We start from the raw sequence: 27,555 nt of genomic DNA, 5'->3' as shown, positions 1-27,555 counted from the left end.
AGCAATTATTGTTATATCAGGTGTAAAGAGTTATACAAAATTTATAGATGATTTATAGCTTTTCTAGATGACTGTGACCAATTATCATTTAAATTGACCTTCAGTGAACTACCACGCGTGCCGTTCAAAATTTGTAATAAAAAAAATCTAATTGCAAAATCATAAAGCCCACGTTGCAGTAAATCTTGTTAAATATTTTTATAATAGTGTAATCAGCACATCAATGACATGTTTCTAGGCGGTGTGGGAAGTGTTTTTTTATCTCTTTAAACTCAACGAGACGATTTTCAACGGTTATTTGTTTGGAAGACCGCCAAGACTGACGACACAAATTCTTCCGACCTACTTAATTCTTATAAACGGAATTTTAAAATAGAACTGGAGACATGTTTGCATTTTCATCTTCCTTCCTTTCAATGTGGTGTTCCGTTTGTAATCCTACCCATTTATTGGAGTGAAAGTTTTGTCACTAGGTATATATTATATATTATAGTATGTAGATATTTGCTAGGTATGTGTCTCTTTGTATGGTTATAATAGAATTTTGACCACTGGGCAATACCTATACTGGTACTTCTTAGCATTCTGATTTTCTAAAATATATCAATGTAATTTAGATGGTTTCAACCTAATACATTTTTAAACTATTGCAGACAATTTAATCAATTATACATTCACAACTTTCGACCTTAATAGGTACTTAGTAAGTAAGTATTCTATTTTGTAACATGTTGTATAATTTTGTGTTTTGTACACATGCTTCGATAGAATGATAGATTAATACTATTTTTTATAACCATTACCATTTAAGATGGTGACAATGAAAATGCATACTGAATACAGGTATCTAAGATGAATCGTATCTATCAAGTAAATACATTTTTTCAATATAATTTTAATGTTTCTTATTGTTGAATAAAAAGAAATAACATAATATGAGTAATCAAAAAGTTTATGTGTGATAATAAATCATTGTTAATTGTTTTTTGAAGTGAAACTACTTTATCGGGGTTGGAAAAAAATTTAGTGTAACATTTTTTCAATACGCGTGACATTTTTCCGTTCCGCCCCATCTTTTTCTTATCCCTATCACGCACACTATCACGCGTGATTGACGTATTTCTGAAAAGTTGCGTAAAGTAAATTATTTTTTGAAAAATAAGGTCATAAAGAAGTTACACTTCTTACGTGTGTACACTAGTACACGCACACATTTTTTAAGTGTAGAGGATAAAGGAGGTATGGAAATAAAAACACATTGGTTGTACCTTAAAAAATTATTTTCCATTTTACAATATCCTAAATTAAGTACATTATAGTATAATTTTTAAATTATTTTTAACAATTATTAGGTATTTATTATGAATTCACATTCATTTAAGTATGTTATACATAAATAATTGTGCTTATAATTACTGCGAATGAAATGCACTATTATGGACTGCACGGTGAGTTGCCACCGAATTGTATCATACATAATCTGATTTGATGATATGTGTAATATATTTAGTACATATATTTTTTTTAACTATTAATTATACTCTATGTGCATAAGGCAAGATGGCCAATTTATGGCTTACATACAATGTTCTATTTGGTACATTTTTATGTCTACTTATTTAAAGTTTTATGTGTTTAATTCAATATATCGAACCGAATTATTACTAACTGACATACGCCATAAGAAATTCAATTCGGCTCATAAATATTTAACAATTTTTATTCCTCTTTCACATAATAAATAGTTATCAACATGTAGATTTACAAATATCAACAAAATAAATTACGAATAACAGCATATTTAAACTAAAATTAAACTTACGTACTAAAATAATCTATTCCGTCTAGTGTCCTTAACTTGTACTAAAACGCCAGCCGCTTATGTGTTAATTAATTACATATTTTTACTACATACGTAATGCTCTAATTAAATTAATATTCGTCCGATCAATGTCACAGTGACATTTCTTATTACTCTGTGGACAATCCTGCGTACCACAATACGCAAGACAAATTTAATTTTTGATAAGTTGAAGAAATAATTTTAAAATTATGCTTAGTGAAAATACGACTGGCGATTGTCAAGATTTCATTATAATTAATATTACGTGGACTAGTAATTGAATTATTCTAACTATTAAGTACCCTATACCGCTTTGGAGATAAAATTAGTAGGGCTGCGTATGTTACACATAAATTAAGAATAAGTACTTTTGCTAATTTTACGTAAAAGCCCTTGGATCTCCAATCTTAAGCTAAATCAAGTCCATTTTAGGACACATTGAGCAACATGGACATGTTTAGAGAACTAAAGAAGATAAATTTTTGCTTATATAGCATTATAATTTAAGCATACACTTACACATCCACAATTACCCCATTATGTATCTAATAAAATACACAGATCTTACGGAAAATTATTCAATATTGCTTTAAAAACCTTTTTACCTGCAACATCTGAAATCGCCCATCGAGTTTTAAGAGAGCACAATTTGATATATTTTATCGTAAAGTAGCGTGAAGTTAATACCACATATTAGGAACTCTTCGCAAGTAGGTATACTATCAAGTTTATAAAGAAAATAATTTGGAAGAGACGATAGACTATAAATTTATATTCTAGAAACCTAGATGGAGATACTATGACCCTGCGTTTTATCAATGATGTTAGTATTCGCTAAATAAATTGAAGAAATATACTTTAATACTACAAATACTTAGATAAATGAGACATCTCTCGCAATAATAATGAGCAATATTGATGTTTTCGTTATTGTCATGAAACAGCTTTCGCCCCATTCTGATTCTAAGAGGTAGCGCGCACGAGCAACTTTGTCTCCGCAACTATTTTGTCTCTCCCACCCATGGGCTAGTATAAAAGTGCGCGCACGTAGCGACGCAACTCCCCATACATTTGATGGGAGAGACAAAATAGTTGCGGAGACAAAGTTGCTCGTGCGCGCTGGGTCTAACTAGTTATATTCGACACGGAATTTTATAAACATACTAGTAAAAAAATATGTTTCATTATAATGAAAGTAACTGGAAGTAAAAATAATGTGGCAAGAATTATAAACATGTAGGTAGAAGATTAAGTAAAATTATTTTAAGCTGGCAACCATGCAAAAATGTTCATCATACAAGACTGGACACTGCGTTTACTATGGCTTCACCTAGTCTCGGACTAGGGCATGCCTCACATAGTTGTCAGCTACAACTGATATTTTACTTCGTACATTATATTATTTTGTTGTATAATATTTTTAATACCATCACCGTTCACTTAAGCCTCTAATCCTAAAGGTTCGCTTTGGTCACGCTAAACATTTTTGGTTAATTAACTGGTCGAAATAATTTTTGGCTTTATGGTAACGCAAATCCATAGTGATGTTTCCTTTTATATATACATTTGCTTCGAGTAAAAAAGTTATGTAGGACTCGAGATTAGGTATATTAGCGCATTACCGAGATGCGTTGCAGTGTTTGTTACTGCATGCGTGCTTCTTGTAGAGGTGGGGGGTAGGGGAGGGGTGGGAGGAGGGGGGCCTGCACGCCGCCGCCCTGCAGTGTGTAGTAGGGTGACATGTACCCGGCGCTGTTCGCGGCTGCTGCAGCTGCTGAAATGTAACATATTACTTATTAGAAATATCTAATTAGATTAGACCTGTAATCTGTATAAACAATATTGAAAAGTTAAGATTTTTTTACAATTTTACAAAGTAGATTGAATTTCTACCTACATGAATGAAAGAATCTTCTACCTACATGATTGAATGAATGAAAGAATCTTCTACCTACATGATTGAGCTTTTAAATGTAATAGAAAGTGAGATTTTATAGTATTTAAAAGTCTTGTAAATCTTAATCATTTATGGCATGTTACGTTATAAGAGTCCACAACCCCTAAAACTTATATAAAATCTTTGAAACATACCGGCAGCAGTAGCGTATGGATCGAATCCAGCAGCGGCATATTGCTGTTGGTAGGCCGCGGCGCCCTGTGCGGCGGCCGCTTGGTACTCGTACAGGTGATTGGCAGCCGCCACCGCCGCGGCGTGCTGCAACTGCGGCAGCTGCACCAGCCCTCCTGCCCCCGCGCCCACGCCCGCGCTCATGCCTCCAACCGTCCCCATATAACTGGGAGTACCGTACACGTAGCCCGGCGACAACCTGCCAATAACAAAACAAACACTCAACGACTAAATATCTCATGCCTCACACGAACGCCTTACTCGCAAACTTCATTAACCCCGTAATCAATGCTTTGCCAAATTCTTTTCGTCTCGAGAGTGAGACAATACAATGATTAGCGGATTAATGTGTTTTTGGTAAGGCCACGATTCCCTAAACGCCCGTTATCAAAACAGAGTCAAACAACACTATACCTAGACCCAGCGGCAGACGAGCATTTTTATATGGTTAGTAGACATCGATCTTTGTGAGTACGCTATTGCTAGCAGTTGTCGTTGGTGAACGGCCGCCGTGCGTCATTGCCGGAAAGTTAAAATCAGCTAAAACGTTCAAATGGCTGAGTCCATGCCGCCGCGACGAAAATATCCCCGTCTTGTGGATTTATACTGGCGCATATCGTCCGCGATCTATCTCGACACGAAAGATTAAAGTTTGCAAATAGCATTGGGACTTAAAACAAATTAAAAGAATACCTATCCTCTTAGAAAATCTTTGATCATGTCTTTGTTTTTGAAATATCATAAGTGGGAACATTTAACCCAGTTTTTCTACAAAATGTAAAGATAAACTGATAACCTTATACGATTTGAAAAACGAATAAAATAGAAAAACTGGTTAGCAGATGAAAGAAACGTTGACTTTGCGAATCTCGTCTAACGCGATGTCGACAGGCGGTCAAGTTTGCTAAAGGGCACTAGAAAGTTCGATATAAGCACTTTTGGAGAACCCTCGAGCGGTACCGCGCCACGTCCCTCGCCATCATCCGAGTTTTCGTCTTACTCTGACACTAAGTCGTCAATGGAGACAGATTGATTGGCATTTAATGTCTATGGCATTAAAGATTAGCTCGGTACAGGAGGTCGAGATGAATACGCATGCGTAGTACACGCCCGAATCGTGACTCCGCCCGCGTAGTACGCCCACCTGTGGTATTCTAGCCCCATTCGATAGCGCAATACCTACTTACATAAGAACGACTACAAAGATCTATCAAATTTTTCTGGTCCATTTACTTATCTAGGTGTTTATCTAGAGAAGGATAGTTGAAAAACAAAAAAACACGCGAAAAGAGCATTATAAACAAAACTGGCGCAACATCACACAAGCTTCACATCTACATAGATACACAATTGAAAACGTAAACTAAAATTTACATAAAATAAAACGACTACATTACGGTTAGGAACCTAACTCGGTATTTAAAACTCGTACATCATAAACATGCAGACCTACAAATTTTGTGAAATATTTCATTTTATAAAATTGTCTTAGAATACATATTAAAAAAGAATATACGCGTGGTGGTGTTACTAATATAATTTAACCTAATTTGATTACGATAGTAGCACGGCGGCGTTCTTTGCGTCAAGAAATAAAATTCCGCATCCATGGATTTCTAGATTGGTTATATCCATGGACACACGTAACAGAAAATCCCTTATTAGAGGCCATTCACATATTATCAATATATAAGTTATTCATTTTGTTGCATTTTATTAACCATTTATGTATTTTTTTAAGTGAATGGACTCTTATAACTCGTGACCCGCTCTATAATAATAGCGAAATATTATGAGCATACCACTCTATCGAATACAGCCAATTCTAGACAAATACTTGTCTGTACAACATCTAAATCAATTGTGTAAAAAATTTATTACAGGTATTTTTTTGTATGTTGATTTTTTTGTATCAATTAGTGAGCGTTTTTCTAAGAACTGTTAGGCAACCGCGCGCCACAGGCTACCAGGGACATTCGGTTACGAATTACATTGTAAGTGTATTAACGAAATCCACCACCAACAAAACTCAAGTCAAATCAAAATATTACACGAACACGGCATAAAAACATAAAAAGTAAAACATTGAGTGTCGAGAACGATGCGTAAAGTGATGGCGATGGGCGGCGCCCGCGCGACTCCGCACGCCGGCGCCGCCCACGCAACGAAATAGCTTTAAAACGTAAACATTAAAAAACCCAATCGACTAATTCACACCCAAAACGAAAAATCCACTCTCACGCTCACTCTTGCCATAGATACCTATGTGAAAATGTTTGATTATTTAGAATAGACGGGGTCCGCTGGCCGCCACGCTGCTAGCCGTCTGGAGAAGCCGCTCGCCTCATCTACCGAGACAAAAGTCAGCTCAGCTAATTGTTCTTGTTCCGTGATGCTTCGCTCTCATATTACTTACCTACAGTCAAACTAGTCTTGTAGTTATTATTTCTAAGGTGAAGTTGACAAGGAAACTTGAACTACTAAGCTACAATACAGGGTTGGACATCTTTATAGAACTGCTAACGTATCCACTATTATTGTTTAAGGAAACCCATATATTGTTCGGTGCATAAAGACAGTTAGAAATCGTCTGATTTTTGTCTCGTGAGATGTCTGAGCGGCAGGTCAATGCCGCTGGTGCTGGCAAACATCGAAGTGTTGAACCATTGAACATTTAAGTGTTATAAATGCAAATAAGCTTCGGTTTCAAACTAAGCTTACCCGTAGTGAGCAGGTAAAACTGTTGGGTAACCTGCGCGGACACCTGCCGCGGCTGCTGCAGCTAATCCAAAACCTGAAACAAAATATGGAATTAGTTTTCTAATGTTCATCATGCCAATACATCTAATTTCTAAAATAAGCCCTCTATAATTATTTCAAAAAAACTCAACGGAAAAATATCTGTCATCATAGGTATGCTCTCAAGATTCTATTTTAATTCCACTTAAACGGAAGCGGCTAGAGAAGACTCCGGTAAAATATATCACTGCGAGCTTGGATCACTTCCAAATGACACAAGAGTCAACTTAGCACAGGCGACGTTTGAAATGTTAATTTCTTTTTATTGCATTGTTAAGCAGCGCGAGGCTACATCTATTTTGGTCGCTCAGCGCCCGCCCGGGCATCGGCAGTCAGATAGCTCTTGACAAGAAGACGACAAACTCCAGCTATAAATGGCATACGGCCGTTCGTATCGTCTGTCTGATTGCCGGTTTCAATAAATAATAATAAGCTACACTTTGAATGTTTCAAAACTTTAATAAGGCTCACAATAAAAGCCCTGCTTTAGGTAAATGATGTTGTCATAGCAAATGTTGATTAATGTGTAATATTCATAGAAGCGTGACCACTGTCCAGTTGAACTCTTTGACGGCAGTGTGTGGTGAAATTTCACCGACTATTACATCCGGAGTACCCCGGATGAAGTTTCGGTTCGTCTGTCACGATAATGCACGACCTTCCATATAAACGTGAACAATCATTTTCATCACAAATTGCAATCAAGTCATTAGTGTTCTGAATAACACAAACGAATATTATGTTACCATGTTTGATTCAGATAAAACTTAATAGGTAAGGGTTGGTGGCAGATGTTATACAAAACGTGAACCAACCGTAAATATAGCATGATAGATACGAATGTGGTAGGCATTGTATTGACAACTACACAGTATTCAAAAATCAAAAGGTTTGATCGCGTGTTCCATGTACGCGTGATGTGCCACCTCATTTCGATCGATGGCGTGCCATTTGACGGCCGAGGTCGAACCACTGTCCACTATAAACCTTATCTGATACATTAAGTTCTTTCTCTAAATACCAGTGGAGAATGCCCTATATACAACTCTTTGTCTGTACGTGACCCGGTCAATTGTCAGTGGAAATCGATTAGCCTTTTCTACAGTTTCCACATTTATTTAAACAAATATGACGCAGCGTTGTTTGACCAAAAGCCTAATGACGCAGCCGTAAGCATTAGTCACTCTCCCCTGAAGGAGCGATCGCATACGTCCCGTTGAAGTAAATAAAGGTTTGTTTTGAGTGTTTTTGCGCGTTTTCAGGTCTGGAGTCCGGGTCATCGAACTGCAAAGCCGACGGAGAGCTGAACGACGCTTGTAAGGATTCTACGGAAATACGATTTTAGACACGGCCGGAACGTACAGGACAGGGTGCTCAAACTAAAACTTTAATACTCTGTTATAATAGAAAATAACAAAACGTTGAAGCGAACAACTCTATTGTATTTACTATGAATACACACCATGTTATCCATTAAATCGTGTTTACAACTTCCGTATTTTCATAATCAGGTCAGAAAGCCGAAAACGAGCAATAAAACTATGATTAATTAATAATGTAGGAATACCAGTGAGCATGTAGCAATACTAAGTCTGTAAGTTTCGTTTAAAGACCCGGGAATAGATGTAGACCAGTCATACCATGGCCCAGTTCATGTGACCAAACATAATGTTTTCACGACCGTGACAGTTTGGCATGTCCGGTGGCCTTCCTTTTGATCATCGGTGTCGTCTATGACGTACAAAGTTATAAATTTAACACTAAATATAGTTATAGTAATAGACGCAGACCGTGCAGCTTTATAAACACGTGCCAGATAAATTACCACCAACGCAAAGATTATGCCAGGCGACACTGGTATTTTAGTTGTACATACGTTATATGCTGCATAATCATTAATCATAGTTTGTGTAATTTTTTACGCTACGAATTACCAACAGCTTGTGTCCATTTTGTTTTATGGCAGTGAGTATAAGCATACAATGTAGGCTTGGACAAAAGAAAATCGGTCGAGAAAATATGAGGTTTTGGCGCGAAGCCAACTCTTATGTCGCGACTCGCGGCAGAGGCGGCCGCGACGTTCCCAAAACTGCGTATATTTAGACAAAATAAAGAGGCAACTGAAGACAAAACGAGACGCAACTCTTGTTTTATAAATAACCGCGTCGTTCGCCGTCGGACTGCCTCGCACCCAACCTCTGCTCGCCAGCTGTTGTACATAAATAATAATTAAGACATGAATAAAGCAACGTAGGTACTCTGTGAAACCTTTGCAAAAGAATGGTGAAATGCTTATTTTCTAGATGAATGTCTCGATTGTAGGTACTCAATATTTATGAATCGATAGAATTTAAACAGGGAACTTTCAAATTTTGCCAATCCTCGCCCAGGAATTAACGTTTCAATTGTAGTGTTACAATTGAAACGTTAATTCCTGGGTGAACCAAGAATTAGGTGTGATGAAAACATATTCACTAATGTTGACGCATTGCTTGGATTGGTATCAGTATCAGTATCGTCTGCTTCAAACTTAGCATCAACGCGATTTGGAATCGATAGTCACAGTAGGAAGGTAATCTGCGATATCGGAGGATTAAAACGGGGCTTCGTGCGGAAGTCGCCTCTAGGGATCGCATTACACGGTGCAACAAGGGGAGACTCGCCCACCTCAAAGTGCCTGTGTTAACACTGGCTCTAGAACAATAGTGCTAGAAACTTCCGTTGCCCTTTTCATAATTCTACTGTTATAAAATGTTAAAGTGACAGTAATGTAGGGAAGAAGATTTAGTTAAATAGATTTAAAAAAAAAAGAATTTCATGTGAAATGCTGTGTTTTGTAAATGTGAAAATTGTGCAAAAAAGATGGTTCCCAAGTCTGTAATATGATGATAATACAATCAATATTCACTAAGAATATTCAGTTCATACTTCAATTTGATTATTTTTATTTCGCTATAAGAAAATATAAACAGCGATACTAGAAATTATTTAGCTTCAGAAAGATACGCTTCTATTCTAAATATTTGTGTTTAATTAAACTCGATAATAGGTACCATTACTTTGTGATTACTTTAATCAAATTTTGGAAAGAGTTCAATTATTTATAATAAGGCAAGGTCTAATATCTAAAGGCTAAAGCGTATTTATTACGGTAGCTTAGACTTTTATTCAATTCAAGTTATAATTCCGTTTAAAAAATCGATAAATAGATAAATGATTACCGCATAGCAGTACCAATACATTCAAAACTAATGTTAAAACAATAACAATACATTGTGTTTCTGACCACCACACAAGCGAATTAGCAATAATTACTTTCCGCTCTGTACAATAAAATAAAGATATACACGATTACAGTAAAGTTAGATACGATCACGTGTAGCCGAGCTACCTAACCATTATGGCTTCGCCTCACACAATTACACGTAACGCTATCGATTTTTCCAACAAAAAACATTGCTTTCAATTATTTATTGATCGGGCACACGAGCATCAGTGCATTCAACGCCTAAATCCCGAAGCCGAAATAAAAATAGTTTCGGGAATGAGTTGGGGCGGACGAGTATGCATAAGTAATGCACCGGCGAAGGGCGAGCGGCCGCAGCACACGCTAACTAGGGTTACTAGCAAAAAAAAAAAACATAATTCAATGTCTACGCGTCTTCTTTTATTCACAATTTTGTCTTAATAGAAAATTTTTTAATTTTCCTGTGTAAATTTCCAATAGACATTCCTGTAACTCACTTCAACTTGAATGAAATTTTGCGTAGGTGCAATCTAGGAAAGTGATATTTTGGAAAAACGTGACCTCTGTGCGTGACCTACTCAAATTGTTTGCAATGGCAACCCTATAAAAATAAAGCGTCACTAACCCCTCTGCAAACGTATTCGCACCCACAAACTCTTCATTAATCAATGATGACTTGCAAGCTTCAGTTTTAAGCGTCATACGCTCCACCGAATTAAGCATCATGTGCAATTAGGTACTAATTGCTGGGCCGTCGTATTCATTAAAAGTAGATGTAATTTAAGTTTTTCTTGTCACCCAAGACAGGTGTGAATCGATTACCAGCGAGCTCAACGCTCAATAATTCAACATGTCGCCGGTATGTTTGGACAAGTGCCTCGTTCGGCCCTCATCAACACTCCTATATAATAAAACTTTAACAATGTTTTCATAATCGACATCGGCCCGACTGAAATCGCTCATTGGTCGTAGCTTCCACGTATTTAGAAACTAGGCTACATATTTAGTACCGCAGTAGTTAAAATTGTATAAACAAAATATGTACTGTTTAGCGATGAAATTGAATTCATGTCCTCGCGACCCGTATGTTCTACGGAAATTAAACACCTAACCAAATAAAGGCAACAATGAGGCAATTTAAACAAGACTTATAAGTATTTTAATATGCGAAATACATTTTCATTACATTTGCATATTTTCACATTTATTTATAAAATTCCTTATTTGTTATCTCTCAACTTTCCCTCATTGATTATAAAGGGATATATGGGAAACTAAACAAACCGTTTCCATTATTAAATTCTTTGAAATTGCGTATTATCGTTTATAAAACGTATATTTATCTTGGCGCCAAATCAATGTGTAGTCGTCGAAGACAGATAAGCTATACTCATCAATCGACGCTGAATAATATTCTTTAAAAAGTATGAATATGAAAAAAAAATACAAAAGACCCGGATTTTTTCGTTTTATAGATGTAGCATAATTTAAATTTTGCATAAATTTGAATGACAATCATAAAAGCATCAGCAGGTAACTGAATAATAAAAAAGAATTTGTTGAATTCGCTTTCACAAATCGGTAACCCTCATAACGGTCGTATGGTGAAGTGACTAAACGACAAATATGAACAAGTTTAACCGTCACATGAACTTTTCAATTACTGTAACCCCTTTTAGACACGTTAGGAACAGATTGTGAGCCTAAACAGGTTGCGAACAAATATTTTGAAACGATCCAGGGATACTAAACAGACTACCGTTTGGAAGTATTTATGAAAGGGCTCGGACGTTAGGAACTGCATCGTAAACCTTAATCTTAACTCAAACAATGAAAGACTACACGGTAACAGGGCAGATAAAAGGAATACTCTCTTTACAAAATCTTTGAATGGAACGTATTTTGTTCAAATATAAAACATTTGAGGGCAAGGTTATTGTTTATTCACATAAATATACATTGGATTATTGAAATTTTCTTTGTCTGAACAACAAACATTTGATTGCCAAGGTCGATTTTTAAATCTACACGTTTTGCTTTCTATGCAGTAAAAATATGGTGATAGCAGAAACGAATTTAAACGGACATTGTCCAAATAATTAGGTATACATCTGCAAGCAACGCGGTTATGGTTGCCCGCTACCAGCGAGCATGCTACAATCAATAGCGATCCCTCAACATGAGGGCAGTCCCGGCGGGATGTATAGGGCATATTATGGTGGGACCGGTAGAGCACGCTGCACGGCCAGGTGGCCGTCATGCGCGCCCGCACCCATTGTGCGATACCCCGCTCCCCTCGGCCTCGCAACGAACAATACCGACGTAGCGGTTACCAGAATCAGTTGTTCACACTTTGATCTATCAGCTGGCGAAACTCACCTAAATTTGATAAAGAAAACAATAGGAGCATCGATTAATTACGCAGGAGTGAATTATGAAATAACCTAAGTGCTGCCCCCTTTTAATATACTAATGACACACGGTCATCAATCACAAATACTCAAACATGCAACGATGAAGAAAGCATTATTCGTTAAGAATGAAATATGTGTTTTTGAACGCGTTTATTTTCTACTTATCCTTCTTCTATTATTTTTATAAAGACAGGGAAAATAAACGATACAAGCAACGTGTCCAAGCAGTCTTCACGTGAATCTTCAATTTTAAAATTAAAATACAATGTATTTACTCAACATAACCTACTTTTGTTATATCATAAGATAACATCGGTCAATACGAGTAGATATAAACAGTATCGAAATTAAAAAACAACGATTCTCATAGGTAGCATGAAATTACACATTATCTATCGTGATACAATTGCCGTTATCATGTTCTACACAATTCTATTGCTTGTGGTAGTTTCAGCTCACGTCATTGTAAAGGTTAACTTTGATTGTCGTGTAGGTATGCTTTGTACGAACGATTATATCTCTGTATGTGGCCTTGTTTAACATATTTTGAAGTCTGTTGTTTTTAATAAATGTCCATTTTAAAAGCGTTACGCTGATCTATTGTTCTGATGTTTATTTGAAAGGCCCAAATTTTTGTTTCTGAACATGAATTACTTCAACTTAATAACGAAGCCTTGAAGGCTTGAAGGCGTTTATGATTGATAGTCTATTATTTGGTGCGATATGGAAGTTTCGTTTTATCATATTGAAAATACCTATGCGTACAGTAAAATAATTAATATGGAAATACTGGCTGTAAAATAAAATTCTAGATATTATTGTGATATTATCGTAAAACCAAATTAATCAATACACTTTCATATCATGTAAAATTTCAAACTATTATTACCATAAAAGTAGCACCATATGAAATTTATTACTATGTTATCTATTATCTAGCTGCACACACCGCTCAAGGTTCCTATGTATCTAACTACATAATACGATTTATTTAAATGCATATTCCATAGAATACCAAGAAACTATACCTATTTATCCATACTAATATTATAAATGCGAAAGTAACTCTGTCTGTCTGTCTGTCTGTTACTCAATCACGCCTAAACTACTGAACCAATTTGCATGAAATTTCGTATAGAGATATTCTGATACCCGAGAAAGGACATAGGATAGGTTTTATCCCGGAAATCCCACGGGAACGGGAACTATGCGGGTTTTACTTTGACTACGCAGGCGATGCCGCGGGTGGAAAGCTAGTAGTGCATATTTAGATAGATAGGCAAAGGCAGACCCTATTTAAAATTCTTTGTCATTAAAATGTAATTACTACCTACTCTATGCTACTATACTTTATCATAATATCTACATATTATGCACCTACATAATGTACCTACTGTTTTTAAACTAAAAAAAACTTTAACAACGGGTTGTTTCTGTAGGAACGTTTCGAACTGGCCACTGCATAAGCCAATACCTTGGCCATATGTTTACAATACGTTTTTTCTCATTGCTTGTTAAAAACAAATCTTAGTTCATCAAATCAAGCAAAGTCCAACAGTTGGTTAATAAATTGTGACGTCAGCAGATTTTACCGCAAGCGAGACAGGCTTACAAGGGTTGCGTGCGAGACGCAATCAATTAATGAGCCTACATGCTTCCGGTTCAACGTTTAGGGACTTCCGGAGGGGCGGGCGGTTCCGCTAATCACATACCGTGACTTCACCTATGTTACTAGTAGGATTATAGATACTGTTGACAGAACATTTGCATGTGCAATGCTTTAAATATGTATCGGTGACGTGGGGATGTAATCATGTAAAGTTGAAGCACAGAATACAAAATAGTAGCTAAACGCTAAACGCTGGGCGAAGGTTCTATTGATTATATTTTGGCTATGTTTAATCTTGTTTGACAGTTTACACACGATTATGAAATAGATATTAATAAAATATTTATCATAATACCAAGCTCGGTAAGATTTCTGACTCGTAGTCGTAATTCATAAAAAAAAGACGGGTTGCACTCCGGGAGTGCCGGCAGAAGTGAAAACTTGATTATTAACGTTCAGCATGTTTGATATTTTGGAATGGTATCCGTCTTACGCATGGAATATAAGGGCTAAAAAAATCCGTCTTACGCTTTTTCGATCAGGCCACGTGTCCTGACGTGAGTTTAAGATTTTATACCCAACGCCGCTAAAGAAGTTTTCACTTCAAAAACAACTTAACCGCATCAACACAGGATAGGTACAGAAAGTTGTACAGGAATTAAGTCTATAATGTAAAGAATTAAAAAAAATGTTGAAGCGCTTTTTATGAATCATCGTAATAATTTTCTAACAATCTATTTTTCCACTACTTTTATATTGTCCTATGCACAAAATCTGGATTATTAACAAAACAAAAAATAATCAAATGATACGGTTCTATCAATTTTGTAATAATAAAGATAACGTGCCCTTTATTTAATTGTTACCTTTAATCCAATTCACATTTCACAATGTTTTGGTTATTTATTCACTAAGATAATTGTAATAGAGTAGAATTATTTTTTGTTATTTTTTTATGGTAACTTGTACAATATGTATTTTCTATTGTACGTATTTATTAATTGACTAGCTTTATGCCTGCGGCTTCGCCCGCGTTTTGAAAGAAAAACCCGCATAGTTCCCGTTCCCGTGGGACTTCCTGGATAAAATCTAGCCTATGTTGCTCAGTGAAGATGCAGTTTTCTAATGGTGAAAGAATTTTTTAAATCGGTCCAGTAGTTTATGCCAGTAGTTTATACCATACATACATACATATTTGATATTACATACATAATTACAAACCTTTTCTCTTTATAATATTAGTATAGATTGCACTAGCTTTAATTGAAATAAGTGGCCACTAGCCAAATCGGCTTGAAAATACAAGTTATATTGTATCTAATCACCTGGCTGTTTTAATTGCTTTTCGCTGCCAAAAGACATAAGACAATCGCCAATTGTTTATATAAATAGTTTTCGGTAGTTTTCGGTAGTGTTTGGATCTAAAATAATACAAATCAAGGCAGTCATTATAAACAAGGCAGTCATTATAGAATTGAAATGCCATTTTTCCGATTAGCTAAAGTTAAAAATTCATTTATGGGTCAAGGTATACGCTTTTACAATAGAATTCCTCATAATATTAAAGAGTTTAGTAGTTCTAAATTTAAAACTTATATAAAAATGTATTAGTTCAGAGAGCGTACCTACTACAGTATTCAGGAATATATGGACGATAAAAACCCATGGAGGGTTGTCGCGTAAAAACCACAAGACAGTTCATTGGTATATCAATCTCGTGTCACAATGTTTGTCTTCAATGGACTCCTAAACCACATAACCGATTATAATGAATTTCGCACACCATGTGCAGTTCGATCCAACTTGAGAGATAGGATAGTTTAAATTTCAAATCGTTTAAGAGAAAGCGGGCGAAGCCGCGGGCGGTAAGCTAGTTATGATATATTATGTAGTTAGATATAAGTTTCATATATTGTAATATTTACATGATGTTAAAAGAGCAACTATGGAGTTTCTTGCCGATTCTTCTCCATAGATACTGCTTTCCGAATCGGTGGTAAATGTTAAAAATACTTACCTATGTAATGACGATTCGAAAGTGCTACTAAATAGTAGTCTAATTGAATAAATGAATGTTTGAGTTTGAGTTTTGAACCTTTGTGTCGAATGCAATTTAAAATAACAATGACAAAAATCAATCAAATGATTGGCACCTGTACACTTTTTAATTGATAACAATACTAATTGTTTCTAAAAATTTTCTACAGTCAACAGGTACCTAGATGCCTTCCCAATAAATGAAACTCTAACCTAAATCCAAACAAATTTTTTGTATACTAGCTTCCGCCCGCGACTCCGTCCGCGCGGATGTCGGTCTTCGCGTGGATGGTTTATTTATCCATTTTGAGTACCTCTGACAATAACATCTTATAAAAATCTATTGGACCCAATTCCCAAATACGGCTAGGCCTGTATGTAATAATACGCAACGTGTGTTCGCGGTTCTACGGAACAACGTCTATGGATAAAACTGAAAAATTAAGATTATTATTTTTCTACGTATTTTTCCAGGATAAAGAGTATCCTATTTTACGCCCAGGATAATAAGGTATAATTATACCAAGTTTCATCGAAATCGAACCGCTAGTTTTCACGTGATGCCTTCACATACAGACAGACAGACAGACAGACAGACAGACAAAAATTTTTTTAATCACATATTTGGGTTTGGTATCGATCCAGTAACACCCCCTGCTATTTATTTTTTCAATATTTTCAATGTACAGAATTGACCCTTCTACAGATTTATTATATGTATAGATTCGTTTTTAAAACAAAGCGTACAATATTAAGTATTTAAAAAGAAAGAAGAAAGAAAGTTTACCAGTAGAGAATTAAGAATGTGTCCTACATAATTAAGCATTATCTAAATTACACGGATTGGTCTTTTCACTCTTTTCTAATCATGAAATGTAAGCGCATATCGAAGTAATTAGTTACCAAGCAAACCCCCACAGAGAATTCACCCACGAAGATGTATCGTATGATTTTTTGTGTGTAAACGACACATTGTCGACTTAACGAACATGTACATTAAAAAAAGATTCAATATTCAACAAAAAATTGTTAAACAGCTGAGCTCTGATAATACATCCTTTAAATGAACCCATTTCTTGCATTTTATGTGAAAGATATTGAACATTAAAAAAAAGTAAAATTATTAATAAATTACAAGTAATAAGTACATTATATTTTTTAAAAGGTTAATAAAGGTCACTGTTGCAGTGTTTACGAATTGTATTGTTTGGATAAAGCTTTAAAAACAAATACCAATTTAAGTCGACTGTTCAGTAGACTTGGGTCACAAGACACTGAACACTAACGAGGCAAAATTAGCATTTATATTTTATACTAATCACCGCTTAACTTTACTCGTTTTACAAATTAACGATTTTTGATAATGTTCAAGGTTTTGACAGTTTGTGTGCTAATTTGGAGCCGATATGTAATATGTATATTTATAGTACACATCAAGTTTTTCCTAAGTACCCGACTGATAAAACCCTATAAACACATGGTATGCATCCTTTGTAGAGATCCCATCCCTTGAGAACCTTACGTTGTATTAGGAACAATTGTCGCTTTCAGATACCTGCATGATATAAAGATCCTTACCTGGCGCCAAATTTCCTCTCGGCTTAGCCCCTAGGATTGCCAGATTAACATTAGCCTTCCTTCCATCTATGATCGGGTTTGGGTCCTTGCACGCTCTCTCCGCAGCCGCCCGGTCTCCCATGATTACCTGTGAAGAGATACTTCATATCAAACCACTACTATATCCTGGGAATGACGTCACAATTCACTTTGAAAGCATTGGTTCATATCTGGAAATTTTTATACTGAGTCATTTGTTGCTGAAATTTTTAGCACAGATGCAAGTAATAACATATTTCAATCAGGGAGAAGATTAAAGTTTTTACATTATTATAGAAAGGTAAATTAACTGGCAAAATCAAGCGCAATTACGGATTCAAAATCCAGTGGTAACGATAATTACATTAATTCTTGTATTGAATTTTCTGTATTGAGTTCGTAAATCGATTTAAAATAAAACATACGCTGTTCACATTACCTATTGTAATGCATGCGAGCCCCACAGGTCGCCACCTCAATTTTCCACCGACTATCGACCAGTATACTCTGACCCAGCAAATACCTAATCCACGATACGAAATACAAGCTTAACATTAAACCCATAGGCCACAATACAATGGCTAAAACACATTACATCGAAACCGATCGAAACAAATGTTAGATGACCTCAAAGATATTGAAGGTCTTATACAATTGGGAATTTAAATATTTTGGATAATTCCAAGGATATATTTTATTATATGTAACATCGAATTCAATAATTAATCTCCTTGCCACTGCTCCAAAAACATGCGAAATAATATATTTTTTATGTATTGCGATGAAAATGAAAATAAATGAAACTACCGCGCTGCCGATAAACTGAAAAAATGTCATTGCATGGAAATTTATCGGAACGCAAACGTATTTTAATTAAATACTTCGCTTGGTATATTGCAATCACCTCGATATGGCGACCTATACAAAATGATGTTTACTAAAGCGTTTAAATTGCGTTTGGTATGGTCCATAGCGATAAGGTGGATAAGTAGAAAACTACAATTTTATGAAAGTGTTCGATATTTAGAAATTTTAGAAATTTTTATGCCAAAAACAATTCAGAAAAAAACATCTGCTGGAGATACAATTGAAAATATTGACAAAAGAATTTTGATGACCATATCTGTAAGCCTGTAAGCTTATACCATAATTTTTTTTCTGTAGTCTATGACACGAATTAGGTAATAACACCAAAGACTAACATTTATAATTTATTTCTCACTAGCTTTCCACCCGCAGCTTCGCCCGCGCAGTCGAAGAAAAACCCGCATAGTTCCCGTTCCCGTGGATAAAACCTATCCTATGTCCTTTCTCGGGTATCAAAATATCTCCATACCAAATTTCATGCAAATTGGTTCAGTAGTTAAGGCGTGATTGAGTAACAGACAGACAGACAGACAGACAGAGTTACTTTCGCATTTATAATATTAGTATGGATAAATGTTGCAAGTTTCAGTAATACAATTATTGCAAGTGAAAAGTTTGAAGTACCAGTACACTGTTTAAAAATAATAATCTGTTGTAAATGACAACTGTTTCCGGTAAAGTTTACGGGCTCGTAAAATGGTGCGCGCAGAACAACACGCTTTGTATGAAGGTATGCCAATTTAGGATTATCTGCCGTATTTTTTTGTGCTCGTACTAAATATATGTATGTACTTGTATGTTGTCACTTTGTAAAAGTTAATAATAAAGGAATTTATGTTACAATAAAATGATAAAAATATTACATTTTTCAGCTTGTACAAGTTATAAAAATTGCAAGGAATAATGTGTTCTCTTCAGAAATATTTGAGCCCCGGATCTTAATTAAGCGAGTCGAAATCAAATATTTGTACATAGGAATACAAAGATTCCATTGTACCTACTACATATCCTACTATCGTCATTTGTTTGCAAGCAAAGTCGCGGGCGATAACATGTTTTAGGACGAAAGCTATTTACATAAAATGCAGGTTGTAAAACAGTCGGTAACTCATTTACCTCTTCCAGTTTCCTGCAATAGCTAGCGTATTGATAACGTTTTGCATAATTTTACCGAAGCTGATAGGAAACGAGTTTTACACTTTCAACGAAAATTTACTAGTGAAATAAATACAGAAAGGTTTTTTTTATCATTATAATCTTACCAAACGTGAAAACATCGAAACACAGACTTTCGATTACAAAAAAAAAACTAAATTAATCTATTCGGTTTAGCAGCTACAAGCAACGCAAAATAAAGAGACACAGGTCAAACTCATTCTTTTTTTTGCATAGAGGTTTATAAAAAGATAAAGATAATAATTGCTGAGTAAAAAATTAAATAAAATAGCAAATTTTAATTTAATATGAGTAATGTTCAAAACATACATAATTAGGGTAATTTTCTGGGCAACCCTAAGCTTTATACCGAAATAAAGGGAGGCGACATTATCCCCTAAAAATAAGTTGTTAGTGGAAATGACATTAAATTTAGATCGTCCAAATTTTAATAAATTTACGTTTTCACTATTTACCATTTAGTAAAAATTATGCTATTTTAATATTACAAACAGATACTTCAATATTAAAAACATAAAAAATCGTGATAAAATGAACTAAAAATTAAAATTAACGATACCTTCCTCGATCGGTTCCGATCCTCACAGGATACCTAATCAAGTGCAGATTATAAAAAAAGAGCCCATTGGGAAATAATTTCCCAAACAACACAAGATTAAGGCATGTTTATATTTATTTAATGTATAAAATATAGTGAAGACTTTCAAAAGTGCCACAATTGAGAACATAGGTAGATCTAGTGGCGTTTTTGAGAACATCGGAAATTCATGAGGGTGTTTCGCAAGGCTTTTATTGAATTGACCGATTTTATATATTCATCTTAAATCACGTAGCATTACAGGGTAATAAGATCAGCAAACAAGAAGAGATGAACTACTGTCATAAAAGAACATTCTTTATGTGGTACCTACGATTTTGTTTTTCACAACTTTTAACAGCATGATTATCCTGTTGATAATTTCGCATCGATAGAAATGAGCACAGCACACACGTAACAAAACAAAATGTACTTTAAATTTAACGAATTGTATAAATAAATTTATTCAATTTGTTATAAAGAAACAATATGATAGTACGTAGAGGCGTGCCAAGCACAGTACCGCCCAGTTATTTAAGCGGAAAATCTTACCACGCCTCATAGAGAAAAATCTATTACGTATGTATAATTGTATAACTGTTATGATTGTATTTCTTCGAAGATATTTTAAATAAAACAATTTAAAGTGATTAATGACAAAAAATCATCAAATGTTTAATTCATTATGCAGAAAATACCTACTTATATTCATTAAAATATATGAAAGAAATAGTGATAATAGGTAGGAATACCTATAGACTTAATTAAAAAAGGTGTTTTTTTAATCGTTGCAAGAGGGAGCAGGTTGTTGATATTTTCTTTAGCGTCATAGGTATTTAATCTAAAAGAGAAAACCCCTAAAAGTTGGCACTTTCGCTGTGATAATGTGTTTTCACCTTCAATGTTTTATGGCTTCTAATGAAGGCAACCAATTATTGTTATATGATATATCTATCAAGTTATAAACCGTAAAAGTAGACTATACGTTGTATGTAGTAACTATTTACTGATCTGTGGTTATATATGTAGGTATTTCATTTATGTATTAACTAAGGAACTTAGGGCAGTTAAGAATTTGCTAGGTTTAGTAGGTATGTTTAACAATGTTTAAGGATGTATTTTTGAGTATTAGCACAGAATCCATAATAATATTATAAATGCGAAAGTAACTCTGTCTGTCTGTCTGTCTGTTACTCAATCACGCTTTAACTACTGAACCAATTTGCATGAAATTTGGTATACCTAGAGATATTTTGATACCCGAGAAAGGACATAGGATAGATTTTATCCCGGAAATCCCACGGGAACGAGAACTATGCAGGTTTTTCTTTGACTACGCGGGAGATGTATGATAATTTACGAAACATTTGTTTTAATTGAATACTTATTAACCGACTTCAAAAAAAAGGAGGAGGTTATCACTTCGGCAATTATTTTTTTGTGGAACTCGCACAACGAGGGTTCCGTATTAACCTGTTTTTTTTTCATATGTTTTAACTGTAAATGATTATTTTTTCAATATCTCCCTTATTCGTGCTATAAGACGTTGCTTCGTACCAAACTTCAAGTGTCTGTGTTCACGTAAAGTACCCTGTAGGTTTTGATTCCCTTGCGAATGTCGAAATTTGCGAAAATTTGCAGCATAAACGGCTGTATCTTTTGAATTCTTTGGCTTATAAGTTTGATTTTTTCACTGCTTCAAGGGACCGTCGACTTGAGTATTCAATATAAATTTCAGCTTTATACCTGAACGCGTTACTGAGAAAAAGCGTCTTGACAGAAAGACAGACCGGCAGACGGACATACAGACGGACGGATATCAAAGTGATCCTACAACGATTCCGGTTTTTCCTTTTGAGGTTCGGAACCCTAAAATCAACATTATTATTAATATAATTCACTGTAAGGAAACTGGAAAAACTTATTTATATTTATCTTTTCATCATAAATAGAACTAAAAAGTAACAAAAAACAACGTTACGTTATGTAAATAAATAATAATCAGTTCTATTAAGATTACCTACACCTCTACCCTATTTTTTAGTTTCTAATGAATTAAATTTCTTTTTTGTTTATATTATTTTCTTAACTACAAACTTATTGACTCTCATTCTCAAAGATATTAGTCTCATTCTTGGAATACCCATTTTAAAATGAAAAAATAGCATAAAAATTTGCTAATTTGAATGAAAATTTATATTATAAAAAAATTTACAATCTATTATAAATTACATATTTTAACAGACAATTCATTGCTAGGGTAATTGCGCCAGTTCGCGTCCACTTAGTGCAGTTGGAAAGTTTGAAGGAGAAAATAAAAATGTTCCAGAACAAATTTCAACGCAAAATTTATGTAACGTGTTCATTACATAGTCTATTTTAAGATTTACTTTCAATTGTCTTGGAAATATCATGTGGTTTTTATTTATCTAGACAAATAACAGAATTAGGCGTTTTACCCAGTTCGCGTCCAAAAATTCCAGTTTGCGTCCACCTGTGGACCAGTTCGCGTCCACCAGCTTAGAAAAGGAATTAAGAGTGTATTGGGTGATTTTTTATCAGATAAATGCAAATAAAAATTAGATTTTAATAAATTATTTATTTACGAATATAGTTATTTAATAAAAACCGGTCAAATGTGAGTGGGACTCGCACACCGAGGGTTCCGTATTAACCTGTTTTTTTTCATTTGTTTTAACTGCAAATGATTATTTTTTCAATGTTTCCCTTATTTGTGCTATAAGACGTTGCTTCGTACCAAACTTCAAGTGTCTGTGTTCATCTAAAGTACCCTGTAGGTTTTAGATTCCCTTGCGAATGTCGAAATTTGCGAAAATTTGCAGCATAAACGGCTGTATCTTTTGATTACTTTGGCTTATAAGTTTGATTTTTTCACTGCTTCAAGGGACCGTAGACTTGAGTATTCAATATAAATTTCAGCTTTATACCTCCACGCGTTACTGAGAAAAAGGGTCTTGACAGAAAGACAGACCGGCAGACGGACATACAGGATATCAAAGTGATCCTACAAGGATTCCGGTTTTTCCTTTTGAGGTTCGGAACCCTAAAATCAACATTCACTGTAAGGAAACTGGAAAAACTTATTTATATTTATCTTCTCATTATTATTAGAACTAAAAAATTAAAAATTAACAAAAAATAAAGTTACGTTATGTAAATAAATAATAATCAGTTCTGTTAAGATTACCTACCTACCCTATTTTTTAGTTTCTATTAAATTTATTTTTTGTTTATACTATTATTTTCTTAACCACAGACTTATTGACTCTCATTCTCAAAGACACTAGTCTGATTCTTAGAATACTCATTTTAAAATGAAAAAATAGCATAAAAATTATTTTATGTGAAAATTAAATTGTATGAAAATTTAAGTTATCAACTTGTAGTCTTAGTCAAAAATTTACAATCTATTTTAAATACATATTTTAACAAACAATTCATTGCTACGTAATGAAAAACAACGTGGACGCAATATGTTCTATTGTCATGCACTATAGGTATAGTTTGCGCCCACCGTGGACGCAAAATGGAAGTTGTACAAATTCGGTGTAGTAATTCGCGTCCACCTTATTTTAGCTATTAATTGTAAAAGTTATAAGCTGATTTATAATCCATACTATTCCATGTTTTGTTAGCAAAGTAAAGAAACAGTTACATATTCAAAAATTGACATATAACAATAAGATACTTACCGTCAAACGCGACGCTGCGCACTATTTTTTTCTCAAAATCCCGCGCGTTTTAGCTCTTTCGTTTAATAGCCAAAATTAAATATTTTTTTTAAATAGGATAGGCGGTGCGCAGGCTTTTTTTGAATATGTGTGCATGTCTCTTATATATTGAGGTATTATCGGAAATTTTTCTTAGTACAATTTTACTTAAAGTATACTTATTTTCGTGAATTTTCTAAAAGATATCCGCAAAATGGACGCGAATAGGCATGTGGACGCGAACAGGCGCAATGACCCTACGTAATGAAAAACAATGTGGACGCAATATGCTCCATTGTTATGCACTATAGGTATAGTTTGCGCCCACCGTGGACGCAAAATGGAAGTTGTACAAATTCGGTGTAGTAATTCGCGTCCACCTTATTTTAGCTGTTAATTGTAAAAGAAATAAGCTGATTTATAATCCATACTATTCCATATTTTGTTAGCAAAGTAAAGAAACAGTTACATATTCAAAAATTCACATTTAACAACAAGATACTTACCGTCAAACGCGACGCTGCGCACGATTTTTTTTTTCAAAATCCCGTGCGTTTTAGCTCTCTCGTTTAATAGCCAAAATTAAATATTTTTTTTAAATAGGATAGGCGGTGCGCAGGCATATTTTGAATAAGTGTGCATGTCTCTTATACATTGAGGTATTATCGGAAATTTTTCTTATAACAAATACTTATTTTCGTGAATTTTCTAAAAGATATCCGCAAAATGGACGCGAATAGGCAGGTGGACGCGAACAGGCGCAATGACCCTATGTGCTCACATTACCTACGAACAATATGAATGAAGTGTGATCTATCTGAGGTCGCCAGATAATATTTGGAAATTACTTATCATACCTATTCAACTACTGTGACTGTCTTGTAACAATTTCAAACAACAAAAAGCATTCCCATTCACAGTAGGTACAAACGCGTAATTTCAAACGGTTCTAATGTGTGGTCTATCAAACTATGTGCTGGTATAAAAAAGCCAACGCAAAGCGCACTTGGCCCGCACGCCAGCTATCAGATGACGGGTCTTTTGTCTTCCATATGTACTTCAGCACGTAGACGGTAGACCCTGCCCAGTAACTGGTGCGATACGATACTCTTGTACCTGTATATCATGTGTCATATAAATGTGAAGCGTTTGAAGTCATTTTACGAATTAATTGGTCTTCAATATTGCGTTTATGATTGTTAGTTGCATCATAGAACTTTATACTCTTGGTTGGATGGAATTTTTGAGAACAAAAAGTACCTACCTACCTTCTTACGAAGTCCAATGTTTTGTAACTGCCGAATTAATGCATATGAGCTATGTATTGAATAATGTCAGCTGACAATGCAGTTGTTTTGACTTTATATTAAACTTTATCTTCATATTAAAAAGTGTGTTTTGTTAAATTAGGTACATAATACATAGATGGAACCGAGATTTGTAGGTTCAAGGTTGTATCTCTGCTTAACTAGGGCTTTTTTGGTAATTAGTAGATAATTATTAATTGCTAATAATAATAAAAAAAACCAATGAGATCTAGGTACCTATTTGTAGATTTCTGAGAATTAGCACAGGAATTAGGTACCTTGGTAGGTACCTATAAATTGAAAATATGCTTTAGTTTCGTGTCCAACTAAATTAATAGCTTTCTTTCTTTTTTAATAGTTATAGGTATACCTAGGTACCTAGAGAAGGGTATTTTTTGAGTACCAACAAATTCTCATTATTGATGTTAATTATTTTAAACTAGTGGGTTGACAAAGTAGGAGAACATTTAAATACCTAGTTACCTACAACAATTAGTAAATTGCTTTTTATACTTCTACGAAATCCGTAATTATTTAGTAGGTAGGTAGGTAGCAGCAGTAGTAGTAGTAGTCAGTAATTGTTGTACTTTTTCTATATCGATCCGCCCAAGTGTTGCATTGACGCATTGCGATTATTAAAGCTATTTGGATGTCACAGAGAGGGTGCACCGAGTCCCTCGAACAGGGTGCCTTACCCCAGTTGAATTGAAAATGGGGTTGTGATTCATTTCCCACGAGCCCTATACTAGGTATACTGCACAAAAAGACTCCGAATTTAGTCCGCCAAAGATTCTCTGAAGCGAGTTTTCACCGCATCTTTCGTAATTGTTCAACATCTGCTCGGTTTCTACAAATACAGGTACAAAACACTTAAAAGCAATATACCTAATAGTGTAGATTTAACAACGACTCCAATGTATTATTTACGATGATTGACGACGGCATACGGATAGTTAGGGATTACCACGCGACGCAGTTTATGTTCTGTGAAATTACTCTAATGTCCACCAATTTGGAGCTACATTTATAAAAAAAATGTTGCCAAACATAATATTGAATATATTTTATTTAACTAATTAGGTATCTGACCTAAGAAATACATATCATAATATTATTTTAGACCAGATTGTTCTTTTACTAGGCTTGGGAACAAAATGTATGAATAGATGCGGAAAATAGTTAGTAGTTAGTACGTGGCCTGAAACACTATTATAAACTTCCGTAATCATTATTTAATATCGCAATAGGTACTAACAACATAGGTACCTTGGTAAAAAGCAAGAGCGATAACAGTGCTCGATAGTTGTACATTTCAGCCGTAGAAACACGAATGCGCAAGGGCAACGCAAAGTTTACGTGTCGTTTCAGCTGAAAGCAACGCTTCTACGTCGTACGTGGCTAGGTTTATTACATTATAATTGCACACTATTTATATACGTACCTATCGTATTAATAACAGAATTTAATACTCATGAACAATAAATTAAATAGGTACACTATTCAAAAAGATGCTTACAAATCCATATCCTCTGCTTTTGCTCGTCTGTCTGTCTGTGATAACAACCGCTTCCTCGATATCCCCGTACACCGCGAAATGTTCTCTTAAGCTTTTGTCTGTCGTGTGATATGGTAGCCCACCAACGAACAATTTTGTCCAGGTAGTGTCTTTCTGGCCGGGCAGCGAGCCCAACGCCAGTAGCCCTTCAGGCTCGGCCGGCAAAGCGCCCGCCATCAACATTCCTTGCACCGCCTCCGTTGCGCCGACCACCCTTACACTCTGGGAACACTGTCACTCCGCTGAAGCGGACGAGTTGATTATGTTTAACACGCGGGTGGACACGTACGTTGTCTACGGTGGTTGCGCGCGGACTGGTGCTCCTTCGAAGCGCACGTGGCGCACGGGTACTAATTTTAACCCCCGCCCGCTCCCCGCGCCATCACCAGATGCGTCGCCACTCGCCACCGTTGTTGGGACTTGGGCCACATGCGTTGTGCCCTACTGCCTAGCCTGCTACCCTCTACCATGTAATGATATGCCTCGTTATCACAGTTGATACTTTCTCTTAGCCGTGAAATAAATTAGGATCCTTCCTAAGTAACGTTTGCACATATGCGAGCAACCCTAAAACTGAGAATACTATTATAATCAATATTTACAAAAGCTCAGGTAAACATCCGGTTTTCGTAGAACTAATATAAAAACTACCTTTATCAAAAACTCGCT

At 35.1% G+C, this 27,555-nt stretch overlaps 1 protein-coding gene across 2 annotated transcripts; it reads right to left on the bottom strand.

Moving 5' to 3' along the window:
• Nucleotides 1-1,262: 1,262 nt before the first annotated feature.
• LOC123692069 (RNA-binding protein 24-B-like) lies at nucleotides 1,263-27,223 on the bottom strand. Of its 2 annotated transcripts, none has more exons than XM_045636715.1 (5): nucleotides 26,848-27,223; nucleotides 17,656-17,782; nucleotides 6,693-6,765; nucleotides 3,935-4,170; nucleotides 1,263-3,617 (listed from the first exon to the last, which is right to left on the bottom strand). In XM_045636715.1, the coding sequence occupies exons 1-5, from the start codon at nucleotides 27,067-27,069 to the stop codon at nucleotides 3,487-3,489; spliced, it is 789 nt and encodes a 262-aa protein (XP_045492671.1). In that variant the 5' UTR covers nucleotides 27,070-27,223; the 3' UTR covers nucleotides 1,263-3,486. The 2 variants fall into 2 exon arrangements, with proteins under 2 accessions (XP_045492671.1, XP_045492675.1); XM_045636719.1 differs by having other exon boundaries at nucleotides 1,263-3,614.
• Nucleotides 27,224-27,555: the final 332 nt, after the last annotated feature.

Source organism: Colias croceus, chromosome 1, assembly GCF_905220415.1.
Source record: "Colias croceus chromosome 1, ilColCroc2.1".
NCBI classification, from domain to species: domain Eukaryota; kingdom Metazoa; phylum Arthropoda; class Insecta; order Lepidoptera; family Pieridae; genus Colias; species Colias croceus.
The sequence above is the reverse complement of the archived record's forward strand: the minus strand, read 5'-3'. Positions and strand labels throughout refer to the sequence as shown.